The sequence below is a fragment of the Astatotilapia calliptera genome, chromosome 19 (genome assembly GCF_900246225.1).
Source record: "Astatotilapia calliptera chromosome 19, fAstCal1.2, whole genome shotgun sequence".
Classification (NCBI taxonomy): Eukaryota; Metazoa; Chordata; class Actinopteri; order Cichliformes; family Cichlidae; genus Astatotilapia; species Astatotilapia calliptera.
Genome location: NC_039320.1, coordinates 11,618,736 through 11,641,372, shown reverse-complemented (window position 1 = coordinate 11,641,372; position 22,637 = coordinate 11,618,736). Strand labels below are relative to the sequence as shown.

General features: G+C 42.3%; 1 protein-coding gene across 1 annotated transcript in view; it reads right to left on the bottom strand.

Moving 5' to 3' along the window:
• The window catches only part of ralgapa1 (Ral GTPase activating protein catalytic subunit alpha 1), a 72,243-nt gene that overhangs the window by 40,407 nt on the left and 9,199 nt on the right, over positions 1-22,637 (bottom strand). The window contains exons 7-30 of the mRNA XM_026152975.1: positions 22,611-22,637; positions 22,083-22,221; positions 21,245-21,453; positions 20,810-21,127; positions 20,545-20,724; positions 20,329-20,400; positions 20,072-20,220; positions 19,826-19,949; positions 19,290-19,436; positions 19,053-19,143; positions 18,617-18,781; positions 17,214-17,363; positions 11,938-13,770; positions 8,245-8,369; positions 7,928-8,165; positions 7,371-7,565; positions 5,577-5,747; positions 5,250-5,443; positions 5,070-5,168; positions 4,833-4,988; positions 4,440-4,568; positions 4,221-4,346; positions 2,616-2,674; positions 669-777 (exon numbers count right to left, since the gene is read on the bottom strand). The exon at positions 22,611-22,637 is cut by the window's right edge and continues 89 nt beyond it. Coding sequence (XP_026008760.1) covers positions 669-777; positions 2,616-2,674; positions 4,221-4,346; positions 4,440-4,568; positions 4,833-4,988; positions 5,070-5,168; positions 5,250-5,443; positions 5,577-5,747; positions 7,371-7,565; positions 7,928-8,165; positions 8,245-8,369; positions 11,938-13,770; positions 17,214-17,363; positions 18,617-18,781; positions 19,053-19,143; positions 19,290-19,436; positions 19,826-19,949; positions 20,072-20,220; positions 20,329-20,400; positions 20,545-20,724; positions 20,810-21,127; positions 21,245-21,453; positions 22,083-22,221; positions 22,611-22,637 — 5,205 coding nt within the window. The remainder of the gene's footprint in view (positions 1-668; positions 778-2,615; positions 2,675-4,220; positions 4,347-4,439; positions 4,569-4,832; positions 4,989-5,069; positions 5,169-5,249; positions 5,444-5,576; positions 5,748-7,370; positions 7,566-7,927; positions 8,166-8,244; positions 8,370-11,937; positions 13,771-17,213; positions 17,364-18,616; positions 18,782-19,052; positions 19,144-19,289; positions 19,437-19,825; positions 19,950-20,071; positions 20,221-20,328; positions 20,401-20,544; positions 20,725-20,809; positions 21,128-21,244; positions 21,454-22,082; positions 22,222-22,610) is intronic.

Sequence of the window (22,637 nt, the reverse complement as noted above, 5' to 3'; positions counted from 1 at the left end):
CTTTAATTTTTATAACCGACACATTTTACAGGATTTTACATAGGAGTTTCCTATCAAAAGCTATCTTAACAACAACAGGAATATATCAACAAAGATACCAGTTCTATAGTTTGGATTGGCAATCCGGCTGCAGCCAATCATTTTCAGGGTTCACAAAGTATTAAATAGGATTCACATTCAGATGTAGAGAAGGGATCATTGAAAATGTGTCTGTCTTAAAAAAAAAGAAAGAAAAGGATAAAGAACAGACGTACATTCTCTCATACACTACATTAAATTTATTTGTCTATGTAAGTGGTCTGCACTATACCATGGCTTGCCTCATGGAAACAGTATGATAGACTTTCAGCCTAAAAAGGAGCAGATGTTTTGGCACTAGTGTGTTGAGCAGATCTGTGCAACATGCGGCCAGTCTGCTATGCCTTTGAATCAGAGTCACTGCTTTGGTCTTATTTCACTGGACCACAGTCAGAAACTGAGAGATCCATGGTCAATGGGGACAAAGTGTGAGAACAGACAACTATAACACAACTCATAATGCGATCAGACTGGTCTGACATTTCAGTCTTAATGAGTCACAGTTCAAATATAAAATTTAGGTTGCTTTTTGGAAGTCCAGCTGAACAGAACTTAATTGCCATTTATAGATGTACTGAGGTGTAACTGACCTTCAAGGTAACACAGATCACATTGAGAGCATCTTTAATCTGTGGATGTTGAGTCCCGTGGGCCAGCTCCTCACACAGCCATATCCCCAGACTGCACAAAGCCACACACCTAACAAAAAACAGCACAGTGTGAGCAAGCAGTTTTGCAATAAAGGCCTCTACAGGGAGTGCAGAATTATTAGGCAAGTTGTATTTTTGAGGAATAATGTTATTATTGAACAACAACCATGTTCTCAATGAACCCAAAAAACTCATTAATATCAAAGCTGAATGTTTTTGGAAGTAGTTTTTAGTTTGTTTTTAGTTTTAGCTATTTTAGGGGGATATCTGTGTGTGCAGGTGACTATTACTGTGCATAATTATTAGGCAACTTAACAAAAAACAAATATATACCCATTTCAATTATTGATTTTTACCAGTGAAACCAATATAACATCTCCACATTCACAAATATACATTTCTGACATTCAAAAACAAAACAAAAATAAATCAGCGACCAATATAGCCACCTTTCTTTGCAAGGACACTCAAAAGCCTGCCATCCATGGATTCTGTCAGTGTTTTGATCTGTTCACCATCAACATTGCGTGCAGCAGCAACCACAGCCTCCCAGACACTGTTCAGAGAGGTGTACTGTTTTCCCTCCTTATAAATCTCACATTTGATGATGGACCACAGGTTCTCAATGGGGTTCAGATCAGGTGAACGAGGAGGCCATGTCATTAGTTTTTCTTCTTTTATACCCTTTCTTGCCAGCCACGCTGTGGAGTACTTGGACGTGTGTGATGGAGCATTGTCCTGCATGAAAATCATGTTTTTCTTGAAGGATGCAGACTTCTTCCTGTACCACCGCTTGAAGAAGGTGTCTTCCAGAAACTGGCAGTAGGACTGGGAGTTGAGCTTGACTCCATCCTCGACCCGAAAAGGCCCCACAAGCTCATCTTTGATGATACCAGCCCAAACCAGTACTCCACCTCCACCTTGCTGGCGTCTGAGTCGGACTGGAGCTCTCTGCCCTTTACCAATCCAGCCACGGGCCCATCCATCTGGCCCATCAAGACTCACTCTCATTTCATCAGTCCATAAAACCTTAGAAAAACCAGCCTTGAGATATTTCTTGGCCCAGTCTTGACGTTTCAGCTTGTGTGTCTTGTTCAGTGGTGGTCGTCTTTCAGCCTTTCTTACCTTGGCCATGTCTCTGAGTATTGCACACCTTGTGCTTTTGGGCACTCCAGTGATGTTGCAGCTCTGAAATATGGCCAAACTGGTGGCAAGTGGCATCTTGGCAGCTGCACGCTTGACTTTTCTCAGTTCATGGGCAGTTATTTTGCGCCTTGGTTTTTCCACACGCTTCTTGCGACCCTGTTGACTATTTTGAATGAAACGCTTGATTGTTCGATGATCACGCTTCAGAAGCTTTGCAGATTTGAGACTGCTGCATCCCTCTGCAAGATATCTCACTATTTTTGACTTTTCTGAGCCTGTCAAGTCCTTCTTTTGACCCATTTTGCCAAAGGAAAGGACGTTGCCTAATAATTATGCACACCTAATATAGGGTGTTGATGTCATTAGACCACACCCCTTCTCATTACAGAGATGCACATCACCTAATATGCTTAATTGGTAGTAGGCTTTCGAGCCTATACAGCTTGGAGTAAGACAACATGCATGAAGAGGATGATGTGGACAAAATACTCATTTGCCTAATAATTCTGCACTCCCTGTATAAATGCAGTTTATCGGAATCACTGCATATATTAATTTTACACACAGGAACCAGCATAAAATAAAGAAATACTCGCCAACGGTGAGCACAAACAGATGTGGTTACATACTTAAGGAATTTATTAACAAATGATAACTTTAGGTAACCTGGGGCACCTGCGCAACACTGTAAAAAATAAATAAATAAATTAAATAAATAAATAAACTTTATAAACCCTTTACCTAGCAGGAGCAGAGGGTTCATCCCTGGCAGAGGTCAGGATGGTTTTGACGATATGCTCCTTAAAAAAAGAAAACAACAAAAAAACAAAAACATACAGCACATGAGTTTTCAATAGCAATATTTCAGCTGACCACTAGTATTGTTATTATAGGCATTAATATAAAAAGTCTTGTTACAGAACTCAGATCAAAATACTGATGATGATAATAATTGGGATTATGATTTTTGCCATAATTGAGTAGCCCTTAAAGGTGTGTATAATAAATAATAAACAGACTGCATCCTTAAAATGGACCTATTAGAGTAGCTTTGCATGATTCACTGTTCAAAATAATCCTTCTCCATCTTACACAAGGCCTCGATGTAGTCCTTGAGTTTGTCCAGTATCTGAAACAAGCCATTTTAGTTAATTTCCCCCTCCCTTTAAGCTAACCTCATTATTTGGCAATGTTTGATATGAGCATCCATCATTTCAACACTATTTATATGTCAGAAAATGAGGACAAGCTTAATAGTTCCCAGTCAGACAAACAGGAAACAGATTCAAGGAACTACACCGTGTGGTGTTAATGCATATCGTAGACAGATATGCTGGACTAAATATGGACACATAGTCACAGTTTAAACAGGTCAACACACACCCCAGACACGTTCACACACTCCCTGGTCTTGTCCCTCTGGTCAGTGTTAATGACCGCTTAGTGATTCAAAACAAGCTTCTGCCACATAAGAAAGCAGTGAGTGAGCCTGAGGCGCTGCCACGCATGGCATTAGCAGTTTACATGGCACCAACAACAATAACAACATCACTCCCATCGCCCTTAGCTCAAACAAGAATGGTTGATGAGACATTAGCCTATTAGTTTGCTTTCGAGATCCCCTATGGACAGTCGATGTTTGAACTGACCTGGATTACAAACAATGTAGATAAACTTTTTGAGCTTTTGATGTGTGAGTTGGAAAAAAAAAAAAAAACTAACACATTTTCAGACCTGTCAGTTTAACTGTATTGTCCTGCTTTTCCCCGAACTTACAGGAAGATTAAAGTAATTTCTTTTAAAAAAAAAAATTATTTTCTCAATATTTTATTGCGGTGTATTGTAATACTCTCCCAGAGAAGTGCATATGAGGTATGATGAACAGTTTATCCACTGTGAATACACTGAACCAGGCTGCGCTGCATATCATTTGCAGAAAGGATGCTGCAAGATTAAAAAAGAAGAATTTTCTGTGCAGTTGTAACTGCTAGGATGGCTATAATTCCCTATTATCCAAACAAGGGGAGCCTCTGGTGAAGAATAATTTCAGCCACCTAAATACACTGCTACTGAAAATATTCCATAAACTACATTTACATACATTAGAAGGACAGCTCAGGCTGGAGATAAGGTTAAGGTTGAGATAGTTTGGACATGTGCACAGGAGGGATAGTGGATTTACTGAACAAAGGAAGTTGAATATGGAGCTCCCAGGCAGGAGGAAAAGAAAAAGACTTAAGAGAAGATTCATGGATGTAGTGAAGGAGGACATGCAGAGAGTTGTTGTGATAGGGGAGGATACTAGGGATAAGGTAAGGTGGAAGATGATGATCGGCATTCGCGTACCTTGACATCAGGGAACTTGGTAAGTACCACGTCAGCTGTGGTGGGGTGGAGAGCAGGAAGCTCCCCGTAAAAGTTGGGAAAGCACACCAGAGATCCGAGAAGAATCTGTGCTTCAACTCTTGGAGCCTTTGGAAAATAAAACTTGTTAGGAGGACAGGAATGAAAGAATCAGCTCCTGTAAAGCTGGAAACCAACATTGCAAATGGGAGGATTTCTTACATTGAGTGATGAGCAGGCAGTGACTCTAGAAGCTGCGATGATGAAATCCAGGATCAGCATGGTGGCTCCAGGTAGACCGATACTAAAGAACCTGGGACTACAGTGTTTGATGATGGTGTTCACAATGTCCTGTAAAAGTAATACAGGTTTTTTTTTTAAACATTTAGCTTCAAAGGTGCATTCACAGTAGCACAGCATGTTTGCCTGCATGACTATCTTTTCTCCCCATTTCCCTGCTTTCCTGCACTTACTCTGTGCTTAAAGAGCTGGATTTGAGTATTTAACATTAAAAAATGTTTTATTAACAGCTGCAAGATTAAAGAAATCTGTAAAATATAAAATATGCTGTTTGTTCATATATTATGTTCAAGTATAAATTTGAGACCACTCTACCTGGTCTTGGTGGAGAAGTCCTTGATGCATGATGTTATAGAAGTGTGTCAGATAGTCTGTGTTTGGTGAAACGTCTTGCCGTCTCTTCATGATCCTACAAATCAGCTTGTAGGCGTGAAGTTTCCCCTGCTTGTAACGCTCTGTCAGCATGGTGGCCTAAAGAGAAAAGATTGCTTAACTAACACTGAAACACATGTTATGTTATAACCCTTATTGTTACCTCTCTATCACACATACCTTAAAGAGCCAAGGGGTGAGGATTCTCAGGGGTGGGATCAGAACAGGGGGTGGGGGAGACGACTGGTTATCCAGAGAAATGCCCAAATTATCCCTGATCTGCAAACAGAAAAGCTCGTCATTGGAGAACATGTTCACTGACACAGGAGTTGCGGGTTCACTGTATGTCTCAATTCTCACCTTGGCCAGGTTTTGCCAAAGTTCACACAGGTAGTCAAAGACCTGAGCGTGGATTTCTGGGTCCTTGATGCTGTTCACATCTCCCAGGATACCCAGCATCCTTCGCCACATTACCGTGGCAACATCTGCGTGCCATCCGGTCAGAGAGCCGCCCGCCATCACGCTACAGTCCTCACTGGGGAACTCACTCGTTTCTGGAATTAATGAGTCAATGAGAACATGACTGAGTCATCCTACAAAGTATTTCATATTCACAAACATGATTAAAGTACTACACTTTGTATGAACAGGAAAAAGCATCTCAAAGTGAATGCCTCTGAGTATTACCCAGGTCATCGGGGGTCTGTAAGACAGAGTTGTGGAGTTTCTGGTCCAGCTGTAAATGGGTGTGGGAGTGGGAATGCGTGTGCTCAGTGTGCTCTGCTGTCAAAGTGGCAGGAGAAGGAGTCTGGGAACGAGAGCCCCCGAGTGAATGCATGGGTGATGCACTCTCCGAACCTGGGAAAGAATACAGAAAACATCAACTCCTGATAAGGCAACGGGAGGATGAGATTCATGCTTTATGGTGGAATGTGAGGCTGAGAGGTGGTTTTTATTCTGACTTATATCAAAGAAGGACACTTAAAACCTAAGTGCTAAGTGGATAGTAAAAAACGTCATTTTAAAGATCACATAGAAAACCAAGACAATCAGAAAAATACTTTCTTATGATAGTTTAGTCCATTTTTCTCTTTGTTCTGGATCACACTAATGTGATTTATAAGCATGTTATTTGCTTCAGCTATTATGTATTTTATTATACTACTCTCATGCTTTTTATTGACACTCATCACTGTGATATTTTTAAAAAAAAATCCTGAAAACATGATAGATGTTCTTGTTAATCAATAACAAAAGACTGCATTCAAAGTATCTGTTGATCTTGTACCTTCAAGAGTATTTCTAAAAAGGTTTACTCGACTGGGTTTCTTTTGCAGAGTGCCTATCATTGTTTGGGTCCTTTTACATCATTTTAAATGGATATTCAACATTGTGGTAAATGAGAGCCTGCACTCAAATTTCATATAAAATGTTCTTAGGGATGCACATCGCTGTAGAGAGGTGGTAAAGTAAAAAACGGGCTTAAATTTAAAAAAAAAAGGTGATATTCTATTCAGAGTAGGGCTGCTTGATTACAACAAAAGGCATGATCACTTAGTTATTTAAAGTTGTAATCTTGATTAGTTAATATCTAACAGGGATTCATAAATCCAGTAGGGAGTTAGGGCAACTGCTGTTCTGAAGATTTAACCACTGGATGTCTGCAGGTGCGGGGAGATGAGCTGGTGAACAGCAAACTTCACGGCGGCCACAAGTTAAACGACAGAGACCTGAATGGGACAGCCGAGCCTTCGAAACTAGACTCTTACAAAGGAAAAGAACGCCCTCGATTCATAACGGAAGAAAAAAACAACACTTTGCAGTATTATTAATGCTTGTATCAATTTTTTGCAGCAAAAATAATGGATAAAAGCATTAATTTTATTCCATCTTATTCTATTATAATAACCACTGGAAGCCGAAATTGAATTTACATTTCTATTAGATGCCCAGTCCTACTTTATCCTTCATTAGTGTTACGAGGATCTGTTTACAAAATAGGTGCTTATCGCAAACACCAACACGAACTGATAAATCTAAGAGGCTACACAGCCTACACACAACCATTTGTTTACTAGATTAAAGTAACCTTGCATAGAAACACTTGATAACCATTGTTAGTTTGTGTGTGTGTGTGTGCTTGCATGATCGACGCAAAGAACCTACATTTCAGATAGACTTAATTTACAACGCGTTTACCAAAAAATTTGATAAACTGTATCAAATGGCTCCTAAATAAACAAACGTTATTTAAGCGTTAAATCAGTGTTACATAAGCGTTATTTATTTCAACTTCTTTTATCTTTATTAGAGTAAATTCTCACAGTTTTTGGGATGTTTTCTGAATATTTGTTATATTTCCCCCCCCCATTTAATCTACTGGGAGATTATGCACTGGGAAAACCCCTTAGATGGCATAAAAACACAGTATTTAAGGGTTCTGGTGAGCAGGCATTGAGCTGAAGTCTGTTATGTCCCTACCTGTAACCGTGACAGTGTGGCTCAGGCTGCTCGTCTCTGAGTCGATGTGAAGTGTCGTCAAACTGGCCACCTCCTGCTCTTCACAGGCCACGCCCCCACCGAGACTGTCCTGATCCAGCGAGCTGCCTCGACCTCCTCCCCCTCCTGCTGCAGATCCAGCTCCCCCTGCAGACGCCTCGGAGCTAAAAGTAAAATCTACAAAAGAAAGAAAAGTCATCATTGCTGTACAGTTGTTGATTTTCCTCTTTTAATTTCAGCAGCCTGACAAACTGTGATGCATTATTTTTAAACACTTCACAAAAACTTCTTCAAAGTTAAACAGAAGATGAGATGGCTTACTCCTACAGATTAATTTACCTTAAAAAAAAGAAACTCAATTTTGTGTTTTTCTGCTTCTCTTGGCAGAAAAAATGATTATTTAATAACATAAAACTATTTTACACGAACTAATAAAAAGTTTTGCTCAAGATAACAGTTTTATACTTTAATATTGTTTTAAAAAGAGGATAAATGTGTGCCGTGCAGCATAAATAAACTGCTCATATCTTGTTCCTTACTATCAAATTTGCAGGTGGAGTACTGAAAGGCATTAAAGGAGTCTGACTGGCTGTCGGAGCTGATGACATCAGAACCGCTGGCACTAGCGGGTGACGTCCACTCAGAGGGAACCCCCGGATCATCGACAGGCCGAAGATCATCTAAGGGTCGCGATCCATCACGACTATGACTGGCCTCCAGGAGCTCTGGCAGATCCCTGGGGACTTCCAGGCTTCCCGGGCTGCTGCCACGGCGACCCTGTGTACAGAGGAGAAAGTGACGCTCGTATCTTCCATCTTATGACACAATCTGAAATTAGCGTGCGTGTTGTACTAACTGAAGTTCCTTTGGCCCTCAGTCTCTCCTGGATAAACTCATCCATGAGGTCAGAGAAGTTTGGGTTGCTGCTTCCAACATCAGTGGAGACTGGACGGGCCTTCTGGACCACCTCCTCTTTATTGGCTACAAACACAAATGCATAATGAGGCACAGAGGTAGACAAGGTTATAATAAACACACACACACACACACACACACACACACACACACACACACACACACACACACACACACACACACACACACACACACACACACACACACACACACACACACACACACACACACACACACACACACACACACACACACACAGGAATGATAAAAACCAATGAGCATTCACAAGCATAGGGAGCCATATAAGTAAGCAAACACACAAAGACAGACTGTGAAGCCCCTGTCAGACATTGTATACAAAACTATTAACCTGTTAAAGTGACAGCATACACCCATTCAGACATTGTCCCCATCTTCAAACAGGCCAGCTCACTATTCTGATCCTCAACATCATGCAGCTGCTTCACCGGCAAGTCTCTCTTCCAACTCCACAACCCTGAAGTCCAGCTGACAACCGCTCTTAAGGAAATCCAGGAAGAGACTCACTGGAGAGGAAGCTGAATGACATCATTCCCAGGCCAGCCAGCAGGTAGTAAATTTACATACCAGAGCCGAGCCTGGCTGGTTAGCGGCAACTGGACTTTCAAAATAAAATACTTCAATGCACACCTTTAAAGTTATTAAGACGTCTCAAAGTTTTATTTGTTGTGCTGTCCATGATGTTTAAGGTGCATAAATATCCAGTTTTTAGGTAGTTAACAGTTCAAGTCTTTTCTTGAGTTTTCTAATGAAAAAGTGACCAGGATGTGCATTCAGACAGGACTTGCTCAGATGCTGTCACATTTACAGAAAGGAGCAGATGCCTGAGAGGGGCTTGACTGATGCTTACCCACGCAAACAGTTTCAATGATAGAAAACTTAGACATACCAAGAAATAAGGAATTGTGTAACATGACTATCATCAGGTCTGACTTGTTGATAATCTTTGTAAACATCTAAAAATCAAAGATATGGTGACATTTTGTTTTTGATCAGGAAACAGTAATCCCAACATTGCCCACAGAGCATTAAAAGCACCATTTAAAGCACAGTGATCAGATGTTACACTGAAATGTCACAATATCACTAAAACAAACTAGTAACTGGTAAAATTGATGATTTAAGAGCAGTCCTGATGTGTGTGTATACTGTAGGCCTGAATGTTATTTAAAACTGTATTTTTTAAATAAAGAAAAGCCACAATAGCAGGCGCATCAATAACCACCAGGAAAGCAATGCAGGAGTTAATACACACCATGCAGACAGAGCAAGAGAGAGTATCACACTGTTAGCTCCAAACAAGCAGCATACCACAGGCCCACATTAGTGCAGTTATGTTACTATGAGTTATACTGCTGTTAGCTTGGATACAAAAATAGCAACCAAATTATTTACTGCCACATTTAACACAGAATTTACCACCGAACAAGAAAAATTCAAAAGGGAATACCCTGCAGGTACACTTGTACATCACCCAAAGACATCATCTGCTCCACCTCTGCAGTAGGTAACGTAAGCGCAACCATAAAAATTTAAGCAGGATCAGAATACTGTGGCCGTGATAGTACAGAGAGAACTTAAGTAAACTTAATGTTGCTTCTATTGAAGCCTTACAGATATCATTCCTGAATACTCAAAAGCAAAATTAGTGTGTTATTCAGACATGTGCCCTTGCCCAGATGTTAAATAATATTTTACTGTAATGGTTATTTGCCATGACATCACCAATAGCAACACAAAATGGAAGGAAAAAGAAAAGTGTTTTTAGTCTCATTAATGCACCATTAAAGCTAACATATACAATGCATTCCCTATTAGTACCATAAACAAGCTGTGAGCTGACCTTACACAGACTATGCCATCTGACAGACTTGACAACTCATCTCTAGTGGATTTTTTTCACATGTTCAGCCCATTCGGTTGAGTCATTTCAACAATTGCAGTGTGTGTCGTCTGGCACCTGATACCAAAATCACCTCAATAAGATAAGAGCTACGGATGACCTTGTCTCCACTGGATCAACACTCTTAGCGAAGAGATCCAAAAATAAAAACAATTCTGGATATATTACTCTACATGGAGAGTTACAAATGACTCACTGCACTCCAAGCTTTCTCTCACTCATGCTGCAGTTCAGTAAAGTACCAGCTGCTGTGAATGGACAAATACAGTAACAATGATGCAACACACTAGACCTAATAAAGCCCTTTTTTAAGGACTTCAGTGTGGAGAGTTTACAATAACTGCACAAGCTCATTCTAATGGACTCAGTTCAGTCATGCAAATTCTGCACAACCGAACCATAAAAGAGTGTGGTCAAGTGGCGCCACTTGTGCTCATGGATTATGCAAAAGCACCATCAATCTGAGTTTAACCAGCCACAGCATATAATATCTGGTATAAAAAAGTACCAGGTGAAACCGTGAATGCCCAAAATTGCTTATTTACACTAAAATGCAATTTCTTCCTTACTGTAATAAAAAAATTTAATAAAAAAAATAAACAAATAAATAATGCAGGCCTCAAACATCTGGAACATTAGTAGACAAACCAAACAAGTATATTATTTGACACAAGCTGCCATGCAATACTCCTGAATAATGTAAGAACATGATTTTAAAAAGTGGTTTTGCAACAGTAACTCCACATCAAGACAGATTCAGGTGATGAATCATTGTGCTCTTATCAAAAATCCAAACCCGAAGGTAAAATAGCCTCACTTCTGCACCAAGGATTAGAATGAACAGAAAAAGGTGGCATTTGTGCTGCTGATTCAAATGTGCACTTAACCATTCAGCATAGCTGATAAAGGCTGTAGCAGTGTCCAAGGCAAATAACCATTACCAATTTGAAAGTGCATACCTTTTTATATTCATTCAAATTCTGTCTAGATTACTACAATCAATTTATCAAAGGGTCTTATGCTGCACTCTAGTGGTGTGAGAATGAACTACAGCTAAATGCTTACACTCAATTTGTAAAATCACTGATATTCCTTGATTGACAACAATGAATCAAAGCCTGAAAGTGCTACAAAATATCTGGGATCTTTCTCAATAGTATAGTGTATGTCAGCTGTTTTCTTTTTCTACAGACATTTGTGCTTGTCTGTAGATCAATTTCCTTCTGTAGAGCTGAAGAAGGGCCGGAGTCCGGGGGAGGAGACGAAGGAGGCACGAGGAGGCTGCATGCAACATCAAGGTGAGGATGGAGGTGGAGAACAGGGTAAGGAGGTGAGAAGGTTAAAAATCCCGAAACCCTTAGAGGAAGCAGAAAGGAGGAGGGAGGGAGCTTCTGAGCTAGAGAAGTGGAAAGGCATGGGAAGTAAGAGGGTGAGGGTCCTTGATAAGAGGCAGGCTGGAGGAGGGGCTACGTTCAAGAGGAAACACATCAACAGGGAGTTTGAATTTCAGTCCAGCAGCAAGATGATGAGTTTCAGCCAAAAATGTCATTCCATCATAACAAACCAGTTAAAAAAGAAAAAAAAAAAAACAGCCAAAAAGGAAAAGAAAGTTGCTGGTGTTTGTGTGGTGGTGAGTATTTGTCTTTCCACAGCTGTTTCCTTTGTGAGAACTTCGTTCGTTGCGATCCTCACCTGGCGTAGTCGTCTTTCGTCCAAAGTAGCCCAGGACATGGGAGTAGAGATCCCTGAGTGATGCATCACCCATGGTGGCCCGGGCCTGCCGCTGCGGCGACGAGCCTTGGGATGACCCCTGACCTTGGGGCCGAGGCTTGGACGACAGAGCGTGAACCACAGTCTTATAAACACCACCAAGAAGAGCCCCCTGGTGGTGCCGTGAGGCAGTGCTCCCTGGCTCTTGGGAGCGTGAGCGGGAGGCTCTAGATCGCAAGGCGGAACGTCCTAAACGTCCGCGCACTCCTGAGGAACCTGAACTGCTTGACAACACCTCAGAGTGAACCTCTGGGCCATGACTGGATCCCACACAGGATCCAGCATGCTGCTTGTCTTTGTCCCCTCCAGTCCCAGACCGGGTTTCCAGGCCTGCTGTGCCCCCTGTCCCACTGCTATCTGTTAGAGTCCCAGATGCTAATTTCTCGTGTACGCCTGTTCTATGGCTGATAACAGCCACAGAGCCAAACTTACCTGAACCCCCTGTTCCCAGCTTCCCCCCTGACCCTGCCCCAGCTCCAACCCCAGGTTTCTCTCCAGCCGAGTGGCTGTGTGTGTGGAAGTGACTGAGCCGGCGTAGCCGGGCTTTCCAGTGGGCCTCCTTATTTTCAAGAGGGTTATGGAACTGGACAGATTCAGTTGAGGGCCGGAAACTGACATGGACACCCCCAGAATGATGCCTCTTAGTGCTACTACGGGACATCTTGGTCTTAGTGGGTTCTGAAGTTTGGGGAACTGATTCACTGCTTCCTTCACCCACAGTAGTATCTTGCCTAATTAAACTGGACTTGTCATTTGCTGCCATTTCTTTATCATCTTGTTTCTCTTCTGTATCACCCCATAAGTCATATTTCCCTTCCAATACTGTTGCCTTTCCACTATTTCCTCCCACAACCTTCTTTTCAGCAGTAGTTCTTTCTAAACTAGAGCCCACCTTAGCACTGGGTGATGGCCACTGACACTGCAGCTCCAAGCACTCATAGATACTCGGCTGCTCTGCCTCATTCTCCTCAATAGAATCCACACTGCTATGTCTCACTGATTTACTTACCTGTCTGTCCTCCCTTACCACCTGCTTTGCTTCTCCGAGCTGCCCTCTGTTTTCTAACTGTGTTCTTGCCAATCCTGTTTGCACGAGTGCGGGTAAAGCAACGCTGTTTTCTACCGCTCGACCGGGACTATCTTTCTCGCCTGTCTCGCCCTTCCTCTCAGCTTCTTTGTTAATGAGGTAGTCCCTAATAGAAGAGAATAAATCATCTTCCCCAGTTTCACCCTCATCTGCATCAGCTTCCTTTTCAGGTTGAAAGGCGAAGGCTGAGTCCCAGTCACTCACCCAATCGGAACTAGAACCTCGGCTTCGAGAGACACTTTGGTGCCAGAATTGATCGCACACACTACCATCATCTTTTACCTCTGAGGACGAGGAAACAGCACCATTGGAGAAGGCAAAAGGGGTGGGAGAAGAGAAGGTGAGGGACTGTGAGGGTGGTTGAGCTGCGTGACTGTTGGTTACGAGTAAGGAAGAAGTTGTGGAGTGGTGGTGATGGGGAGAAGGATTTGGGATCAAATTTGGATCCCTCTGGGGATCTTCACCTTTGACCCGCTCTGTGATGAAAGGCTCCATGATGTCAGAGGCACTGCTGCTCCTTGCAAGGGAGGATGGGGCTGGGGTATCCAGATCACAAGCCCCACCCTGGAAGACCTCAGAACAGGAGATGGGAGGAGTCTCGTCGCTCTGGGATGAGTGGCGCATCCGAGACGTGCGGGATGTCAGTGTGATTGGTGGATCCTCGAGGTCTGGAAGGAAAAGGAGTGGCATTAGCTGGAGCAGAAAGGGGAGGAGACACATTAAAAACTGTGCATGCAGGCATGTGCACACACACACACACACACACACACAGATCTGAAAGAATGCATTAGGCAGAAGTTATCTAAAGTCTGGTTCTTTATCAGATTGTACTCACTGATGTTGCTTACAAAAACAAAATGTATTCATAGCAAACATCCTATGGCTATTTATCAAGCTACTACTGGTGCTAACCATGACCTTTTTTACCTTGTTTTAGTAGAAAAAGAAAAAAAAAACATTGGATAAATGCCTGAATGCTGACTGTTTGGTAGTTACATCTTCATAAATATTATTATTAATTAAGTTTTAAACTGCGAACTATCAACAAATAGACTCCCCGAGTCAAAAGGTCTGGCTTCAGAACAGTTTTTTTCTATGTTTGGCTCAAGATGATTTTAAAGAGAGTAGATAATTCCCTAATATGACTATCTCAGGCACATAGCTCTGCCTGTGAACACAGAAGCCCAACCTACGTGCTAAGAGATATTGCTTCAGACAGAGGACAAACTTAGAATTGCAATAAGGTCCAGAATAAGATAAATAAGGATAATTCTGAACTAGCATAGTTTGATGGCATGAATATGAAGCTGGAATTTGATTTTAAGAAGATAAAGAAGATGGACAAGATCAAAATCATTTATGTAAAAATCTCTTTCCCCTCATATGTTATACCAGGGGTGTCGAACTCCAGGCCTCGAGGGCCAGTGTCCTGCAGGTTTTAGACATCAGCCTGGGTCAACACACCTGAATCCAATGATTAGTTCATTACCAGGCTTCTGGAGAACACTGAGAAATGTTGAGGAGGTAATTTAGCTATTTAAATCAGCTGTGTTGGATCAAGGACACATCTAAAACCTGCAGGACACCGGCCCTTGAGGCCTGGAGTTCAACACCTGTGTGTTATACTATACACCATTTCGCTTGCAACAATGCAGCAACACAGCTGACTGCTTCCCAGTTTGGCTGTTGTGCACTTGCAAGAGCAAGCTATGTTGTACAACCATCATGTTTAATGTCACAGAAATTCCCCTTAAGTTTCATTTACAATTATTTCAGTGGGTTTTCTCTCTTGCACAATAACCATCCATTAGTGACCACCACACACAGACACACTAAAAACAACAAAAATGATATGCGAGTCATCATCCTCTCATACTAAAGAGAAGGGAGAGCTGTCTGAGCAAAAGCCACTGCAAGAATAAAGCAAATCATATGAAATTTTACACCAAAAAAATTGGTGAAAGGAAGATCAAGAAGAAAGGTAGAGAAATAAAGTGACTTATAACACGCAGAAAAAAATGCAAATATGTAGAGTTAATGGCAAGACCTCGAAGACAAATGTGTGTGCAGGCAGATAAGAGTAAGGTGCAGGCTAATAGGCGGGCAGGCAGGCAGGCAAGCAAGATGATAAGCAAATAACAAAGAAAACAGGTATGTCGAGTTTCATGCAAACAGGTGTACAACAAGAAAAGCAAATCCCACTTACATCTAAAGTCTAAGTGAAATGTTTGGAACACAGACTGAAAATGACATACATGTTTGTTCACTACTGGCTGGCCCAGAATGAATTCGATTTATATAATAAATATGCATATATAAACTAGTTCTAGTTTACATATGCAGGCGTGTTTAAAATAGCATTTTAGCAAGCTGCTGAAGACATTCATTGATCAGGCATAACATTATAACACTGACTGATCCAATGGATGAACCGCTGTAGCTCAAAGCAATGAAAAATTTAATGCTGAATACATTAAATACAGAATACACAGTGCATCACAGTTTCTTCTATGTGTGGCTACAGAACTGCAGACCAGTCAGGGTGGCCAAGCTGACCCCTGCCCACCACTGAAAGGTGACCTGCCCTGATTACTCCGGTTTCTTTTATATCGCATAGATGGGTGCGCCTGTCTGTTGTTTACCTGGGGAACACCTACCGCCAGGATGCACTATGGGAAGACAGCAAGCCAGCAGTGGCAGTGTAATGTTTTGGGCGATTTTCTGCTGGGAAACTCTGGGGCCTGCCATCCATGTGGATTTTACTTGGATACATACCATCTACCTAAGCACTGTTGCAGACCATGCACTCTTTTGTGGAAACAGTACTCCCTGATGGCTGTGGTCTCTTTCACAAAGCAAAAATAGTTCAGGAATGGTTTGAGGAGCACAACAATACAGAGTGCGTGCCCCTGCAGGTAAGAGTTGACAGCAAAAGGTGAACCAACACAATATTAGGCAGGCAATCAATGTTACGCCTGATCTGTATATATTGAGGTGATTATTTAACACATCCTACAAATACAATCACAGTTGAGTGATTCCAACAAACATACTTGATCATCTGGGTGACTGCCAGATGTACTAACACCTGCCAAAGCATATCAGCACTTCAGTGTTTTGTTTTTGAGTTTTTTTCTATCTGAGAAACAAGGCTATGTATTGGTTGCTCTTACTTTAATGTTCAGTTTCTGCCCTACTCCCCTCAAGTCTTCTCTCAGTTGGCTCCCTGGATAGGTTACTGCTGTGGTACTCCTCAATATCAATCAGCTGCACTGGCTGTCCTTGTGCTGTCTGCTTTGTGAGCTGTCACTAACCTCTGTAACCACAAACTTCAGCAGGTGGACGAAGGATTCTCACCATCTGCAGAGCAGAACCAGAACTAGCACTACCACTGCCAAGTGCAGCCCAAGACATCAGAAAAGGAGAGTCACTAGAGAGGTAGCTCATGTTACGCCACCTATAATCTGTCAGCTGATTAGCTGAAAGACCCAATCGGCTCCTTTTTTTTTTTTTTTTACTGTTTACAGAAAAAGAAAGTTCTTAATTTAACTTAACAATGTGATTCTTCCTTTAAAGATGTAAAGAAACCTCTGCATACCTCCTTGAAAACATTAAGTCTGATAAAAATAAATAAATAAAAAAAAAAGACCTTTAAGCACCTCTGCTCTTCCAGTGGAAGATCTTGCATATAAATATTTTGTATTATATGATTTGGGAATATCTTTCAGTTTTACAAAAATATGCCCCTTTTGCATCTTGCAAATAATCATTTTAGGCCATCTTTTGACATTTTACTGAACAAAGACCGTATTTGAGAAACAACTTGCTTGTTAAACGATGAAAAGAATTCAGAGATCTACACTTGCAACATGCAAATTTTGCGCACTGCTGATCAACAGCTTTTAAGATTAGCCAAGTTGCAGTTGAACTGGGAATGGCGTCAATGACTGTTGATGGAGCGGATGAAAACTGTTGATCCAGTGATAACAAACAAACAAGAAAAGAGAAATATTCAGAGACAAGACAACAGGCAGAGTTTCAGTCTGTGTAGACGACTAATCCAGGCAGGCAGGCAGCAGGCAGGCAGACAGGTAGTGCAAAGAGTGTGTACCTGCCAGCTGGTCGGCAAGGGGGGGTAGTAAAGGGTGGTGGTGGTGGTGGAGGAGGACAGGAAGAGGTGGAGCCAGAGCAGGAGCACTCTTAGCACTGCGGATAAAGGCTGAGGACAGCAGAGAATCCCCTGTAGAACAGCTACGCAGGGCTGAGGAAGTGGGAAGAAGAGAAACAGAAGAGAGGAAGAGTGTGGGACAGAAAAGGGAAAAATACAAAAAAGAGGAAAAAAGTATAGATAAAGGTTAAGAGGTAAGTGAGGAAGGAGAAGTGGAAAAGAGTACATAAAAAATGAAGATAATAGAAAGAGAGAGCAAGTGAATACGTTTAGTAAATAAGACAAAAGCATAGAAACACAGCTTGGAGGAAATTAGTGGAACAAGAGACAAGTGATAGGATGGTATTGAAAAGGTGGGCTCCATGATGGGCATGGAGGGACAGAGACGGGAAGGGAAGGTGAGGGAGGGGTGAGACAGGGTTAGTTTTGCAGGAAAGTTGGTGAGTGAGAGAGTGAGAGAGCTGGTGGGAGTTCTGCAGCTCAAGTCTCTTCATAAGCCCACGACAAACAGGAACGCTACATAAAATTAAATGAAAATGGGAATCATCATGTTGACATTCAAGAAAATATCCTAAACTAATCCGGTTGTAGAGACCCTTCTGGAACCAAACCTTCAATCCCTGCAGAGTGTGGAGGAACGTCCTTTGTTGTGGTTAGTTTCAATCTACTCTGGCATTCACAACTGGAGCAGAACCGTCTTTATCGTAATGCATAACACTGAGATTATTCAAACCGGCTGGCTGCGTGTATTCACGTTTGAAACATCTTTGGTAATATAGCTTAAAAAAGGAGGAAACCGTATTATATATGGATTTCAAGGTTAAAAAATTTCTCTACCAAAAGAGTCAAATATTTTATCAAATATTTAATAGTACTACTCAAATTTTTGGCATCACAGTTACAATTTTTAATTGGGGTATTTAGAGCTGTGAATGTATTTTTAAAGTCCCAACTTGATTTTCGGATTTGTTTTATTCATCATCTCAGCTGATACTAAACCTATTCAAGCATTGCTGTAACTACATCTTTCATACTAATGGCCACAGCTAAAGATTTTCCATAAACATGACTCCAGAGAGGAATGGTAGTGAGCATATGCCACAGCTTCCTGTCAGGCTGACAGATGGGCAGGAGGAGGGAAGCAGAGGAGAGACATTAAATCAAACAAAACTGACTTGAGAAGAGCGTGACGGTATCCAAAATCTACTGAGGAAAGACAGCATGCTAGTTTGGCTTTGTTGCGCACCATTTATTTCTCCAAAGTATGCATAGACAAATTCTGGGAGTCAGTGCTATGAACATTTACATTCAAAGGGAGCAGAGTTGTAGGAAGAGGGCACACTGACCTACAGTCTTCTGCCGGACAATACTGCGGGCTTTTTCGATGCCTGGTGACCCAGCGGTGGTGGCGCTTCGCTGTCTCATGGCGGCTGCCTGGCCTGGTTGGTCTCTGCTCCAGCCTTTAGAGAAGGAACGATCGACAACCTGCCGCTGGCTCTCCGGACCAATACCTGTTGTAAGAACAGAGGAATGACTTCTCGGTGAACTGAGCTGAAAACACGTGTGCTATTTACATCTAGAAATCTGCTAAATTTACAAATTAGTAGTTTTTCTGTGACCTCAGTTTTTTGCAGTCAAAAAATAATACATGAACAGACCAATTTATATTCCAGAGCTGCATTTGGTTCCAGCAGTGCGATGTGACAATCAGCCGGCTGTGTTCCAGATATGCTCTTAGGAAGTCACAGGAATGTCTTTTGAAGGTCGGTAAAAGTGACTCACCTTTTCCTTTATGTTTCTTCTGTTTTTGTTCACTGAGCTTGTCGAGAGGCAGCTCATTCAGATCGACACTGTACAGGTTCCTTGCCAAAACCTAAGACACAGAGACATAACAAAGCTTTAATCTTTTACCACACTGTTTTAGGTGGTAACAGTTGGAGGACTTGGATAAGTGTTGAACTGAATTTATCTAGTTATATTAATAGCAGAGCGGAGGTATATGTGGTCCCTGTTCAGTACCTTTGTAAGCGTCTCCATGGTCAGTGACCATTCAGTGACCAGCTCCTCCCAGCAGGTTAGGGAGGAGAGGACAGAGAGGAGGTCATCCCACAGCTCTCTGCTTATGTAGACGTTTAAGTTGCCCTTAATCCAGGCTACTATCAGTGTCTGTACAGAAAGAGAGGGATGAAGTAAAATAAGTCATGCTGGCAACCCTAGAGTGTGGTAACATATTAAAACACATGATTATATAATATTGAAATATAGAAGTCTTTTAGATGATGACCGGGTTTCCAGGCCTGCTGTGCCCCCTGTCCCACTGCTATCCGTTATAGTCCCAGATGCTAATGTCTCGTGTACGCCTGTTCTATGGCTGATAACAGCCACAGAGCCAAACTTACCTGAACCCCCTGTTCCCAGCTTCCCCCCTGACCCTGCCCCAGCTCCAACCCCAGGCCTCTCTCCAGCCGAGTGGCTGTGTGTGTGGAAGTGACTGAGCCGGCGTAGCCGGGCCTTCCAGTGAGCCTCCTTATTTTCATGACATTATTATAACGTACCTGAAAGATGGGTCCAGCTAATCTGCCCGACAATGTGTTGTTCTTCTTGCCCTGAGGCATGATGGATGGAGGCCTTTTCATTACTGACTCTGTCACCCTCAGCAAAATCAGCAAGATCTGCTCCCTACAAATTCAGGAACACTCGTTAAAGCTAAACGGTTCTTCTTCTTTAATCAGAAACAGCAGGTAGTTGAGAGCACACAAATGTAATTAGATGGCATTTTACGCTGCTGTTTGTGTTTTTACCATGTCTTCTGGTCCATGGTTTCATGCATGACAAGGCTGCGGTAGATGTTCAGCACTCGCTTGCACATATCGACATGCTCCTCCAAAAGGATCTTAATGTCGTTGGCTGGTTCCAGCAGGAAAACGTTAGAGGAGTGGGTGATAAACACCTGTAGAGGAGACAGAGACGGAAGAAAGGCAATCAAAACCACAAGAAATATTTAAGAAATAACACCAAGATTGTGGAAGTTTGGCAGTTTTTGTGTGTGAGAACATACCTGTAGTGTAGTTTGAACTCCAGCATGAACACTGTATTCCAACAATTCACTGTCAATCACTTTATTCATTCCCTTAAAAAAAGGAAAGTACACAAATAAACACTTCTATTTACCTCAAGCTGGTCTTGAGAACTGAAACTTGTTGGCTGCTAATGTACAGAACGTTTACCTGAGTATTTCAGCTAATTACATGACTGATTTCACAAAATTTCTCACCTCATCATCTTTGTCTCCGAATTGCGAGCCTGTATCCATACTTGTGGCCGTGACTATAGGATAAGGGCCCTCCTCTGGCTCCTTCATGAAAACTGGTTTGTCTTCCATGGAGATCCACTCCTGGTAAACTCGGACCACCTTTCGCATCGCCGCTGCCTCGCACATGGGAAGAAGAAACGCCTGCAGCAACCGGGAATATGAACATGTCAAGAAAGATACAAGGAAACTGTTCTCACTTTATGATAAATAACCATTTTTCCTTAACCTGTCGAAAGATCTCTGTGATGAAGTTGACGTTGGTTCTGGAGCTGGTCAGCACTCTTCTCACCACCTCCATGTCTGTCAGCTGCTCTTCATCCATGGAGCAGAGTGAGGAGGAGCTGGGCTCTCTCTCTGTCAGTGTAGATGTGTTCGAGTGGCTCTGTTCAGGTTCAGTCCCTGCACCTCCGGAGAGCTCCATGCTTCCTCCTCCTCGCCCACTTGAGCTTCCGCTTGCTTCAAGGTGGCTGTCAGATCGAATCCCTCCCCCACCGCTGTCCTCTGAGCTGCCTGTGGAGCGAGCTGCAAATCCAGCTGCTGCTCGCTGAAGGTAAGCAGAGACAGGGTCAGAGGTATTTTAAAATCTTTCGCATTTGCTTCTGCAAATTGAGCAGTTAAAACACAAGAACCAAGTGATGCATAATAATGTGCTCATACTTACCTGTATGTTCTTGGGGACATTCTCTCCCTCTGTTCCTGGGATGTGGGTATGTGTGTTGGGTCGTGGCTCGAGCCAGAAGGAAACCAGCCAGCGGATAAAGACAACTCGAGCCTGAAGGAAACTTTCCTTAGTGCAATACAGCGTTTCGCCGCTGTCCTGCTCTCTGCGCACAACACTGTAGTACGGCTTAGAACGCATAGGAGGCACATCTATGGATGACGGAGAGAGGAATATATATTTAAGGGGCACAGGATTAATTATGAGGTACGATCACCGAGTTTTGAGTCTGTTCTTGTTGTGCACAAAGTGAACACAACACAGTCATGTTGCATAGCTAATAAAAGCAGCACAGTGTGGAACAAACACCAGTCTTCTCAGAAAAGGACAGTGCTTACAACACAGCATCCTTCAAAGTGAGACTGTCAGAGCAGAGTTCTACTGTAACGTCCAGCAATGTTTGTAAACTATTCAAACGGCGATGCAACGACAGCTGGGTGCTCCACCATGATAATGAGCCAGGTCTCAGGGGCTCATGTTTCTCCTGTTCAGTTTTAGTAGGTAGAGCAGATCATTAATTAACTGGAGTCCATGCCGAATGTCCATTGGTGTAATGTGTGTGTGAATTGGTGAATGCAGCACTTTTAGTACCACAAAAGTGCTTTAAGTGTTTAGAAAGACCAAAACATGAGTTCATTTATCATTACTCCACTCCAGATTTGGCTCCCTCTTGTCTAAATTGAAGGGTCATTGTTTTCCCCAGTACACATCACAAATAAATAAATGTTTCTTTGGTTAAATAAGCTTATTTAGTAGATCTAAATGACTTAGTAGTACTAACCCAGCATGGGGCTGTAGAGGCTGGTTTCCATGGAGAAGTTGGGAAAGATGTGAGGAAGGTAGAACTTCCTGAAATGACCAAAGAGGAAACTGAAGCCACGTTCATGGTTCTCTTTACACCGCCACTCTAGAGACTTTGCCTGTTTGATAGAAACATAAACACACAGTTAGACAGACAGACAACCAAGCCTGTGTCGCACGGAGAGCAGAATAGGGTCAAGCAGAGAAGAGCACCATTGTTTTGGGGAAAAATGTTATCAGTGTGTGATGGCAGCAAGCAGAGGAAATACAAGCGCCAAGTTACTGTGTAGCAACAGGGGATGCAATTTGTATTTTAGGGGTTAATGATTCCAGTAAGGAACTAGGTCAATACCTAATTCACTGTCAGATGTGGCCACAACCAAATCAGTGAGTGATGCACCCAAAACTCGGTTTCTCCCATGCTTTTAGCGTGAGTTGCATTAGTAAGGCACTGCAACATGTGTAGTTATGCTGTGTTAACTGTGTTAGTAAAGAATCAAGATAATACCTGGTTTACCATGTATTTCAGTAGAGC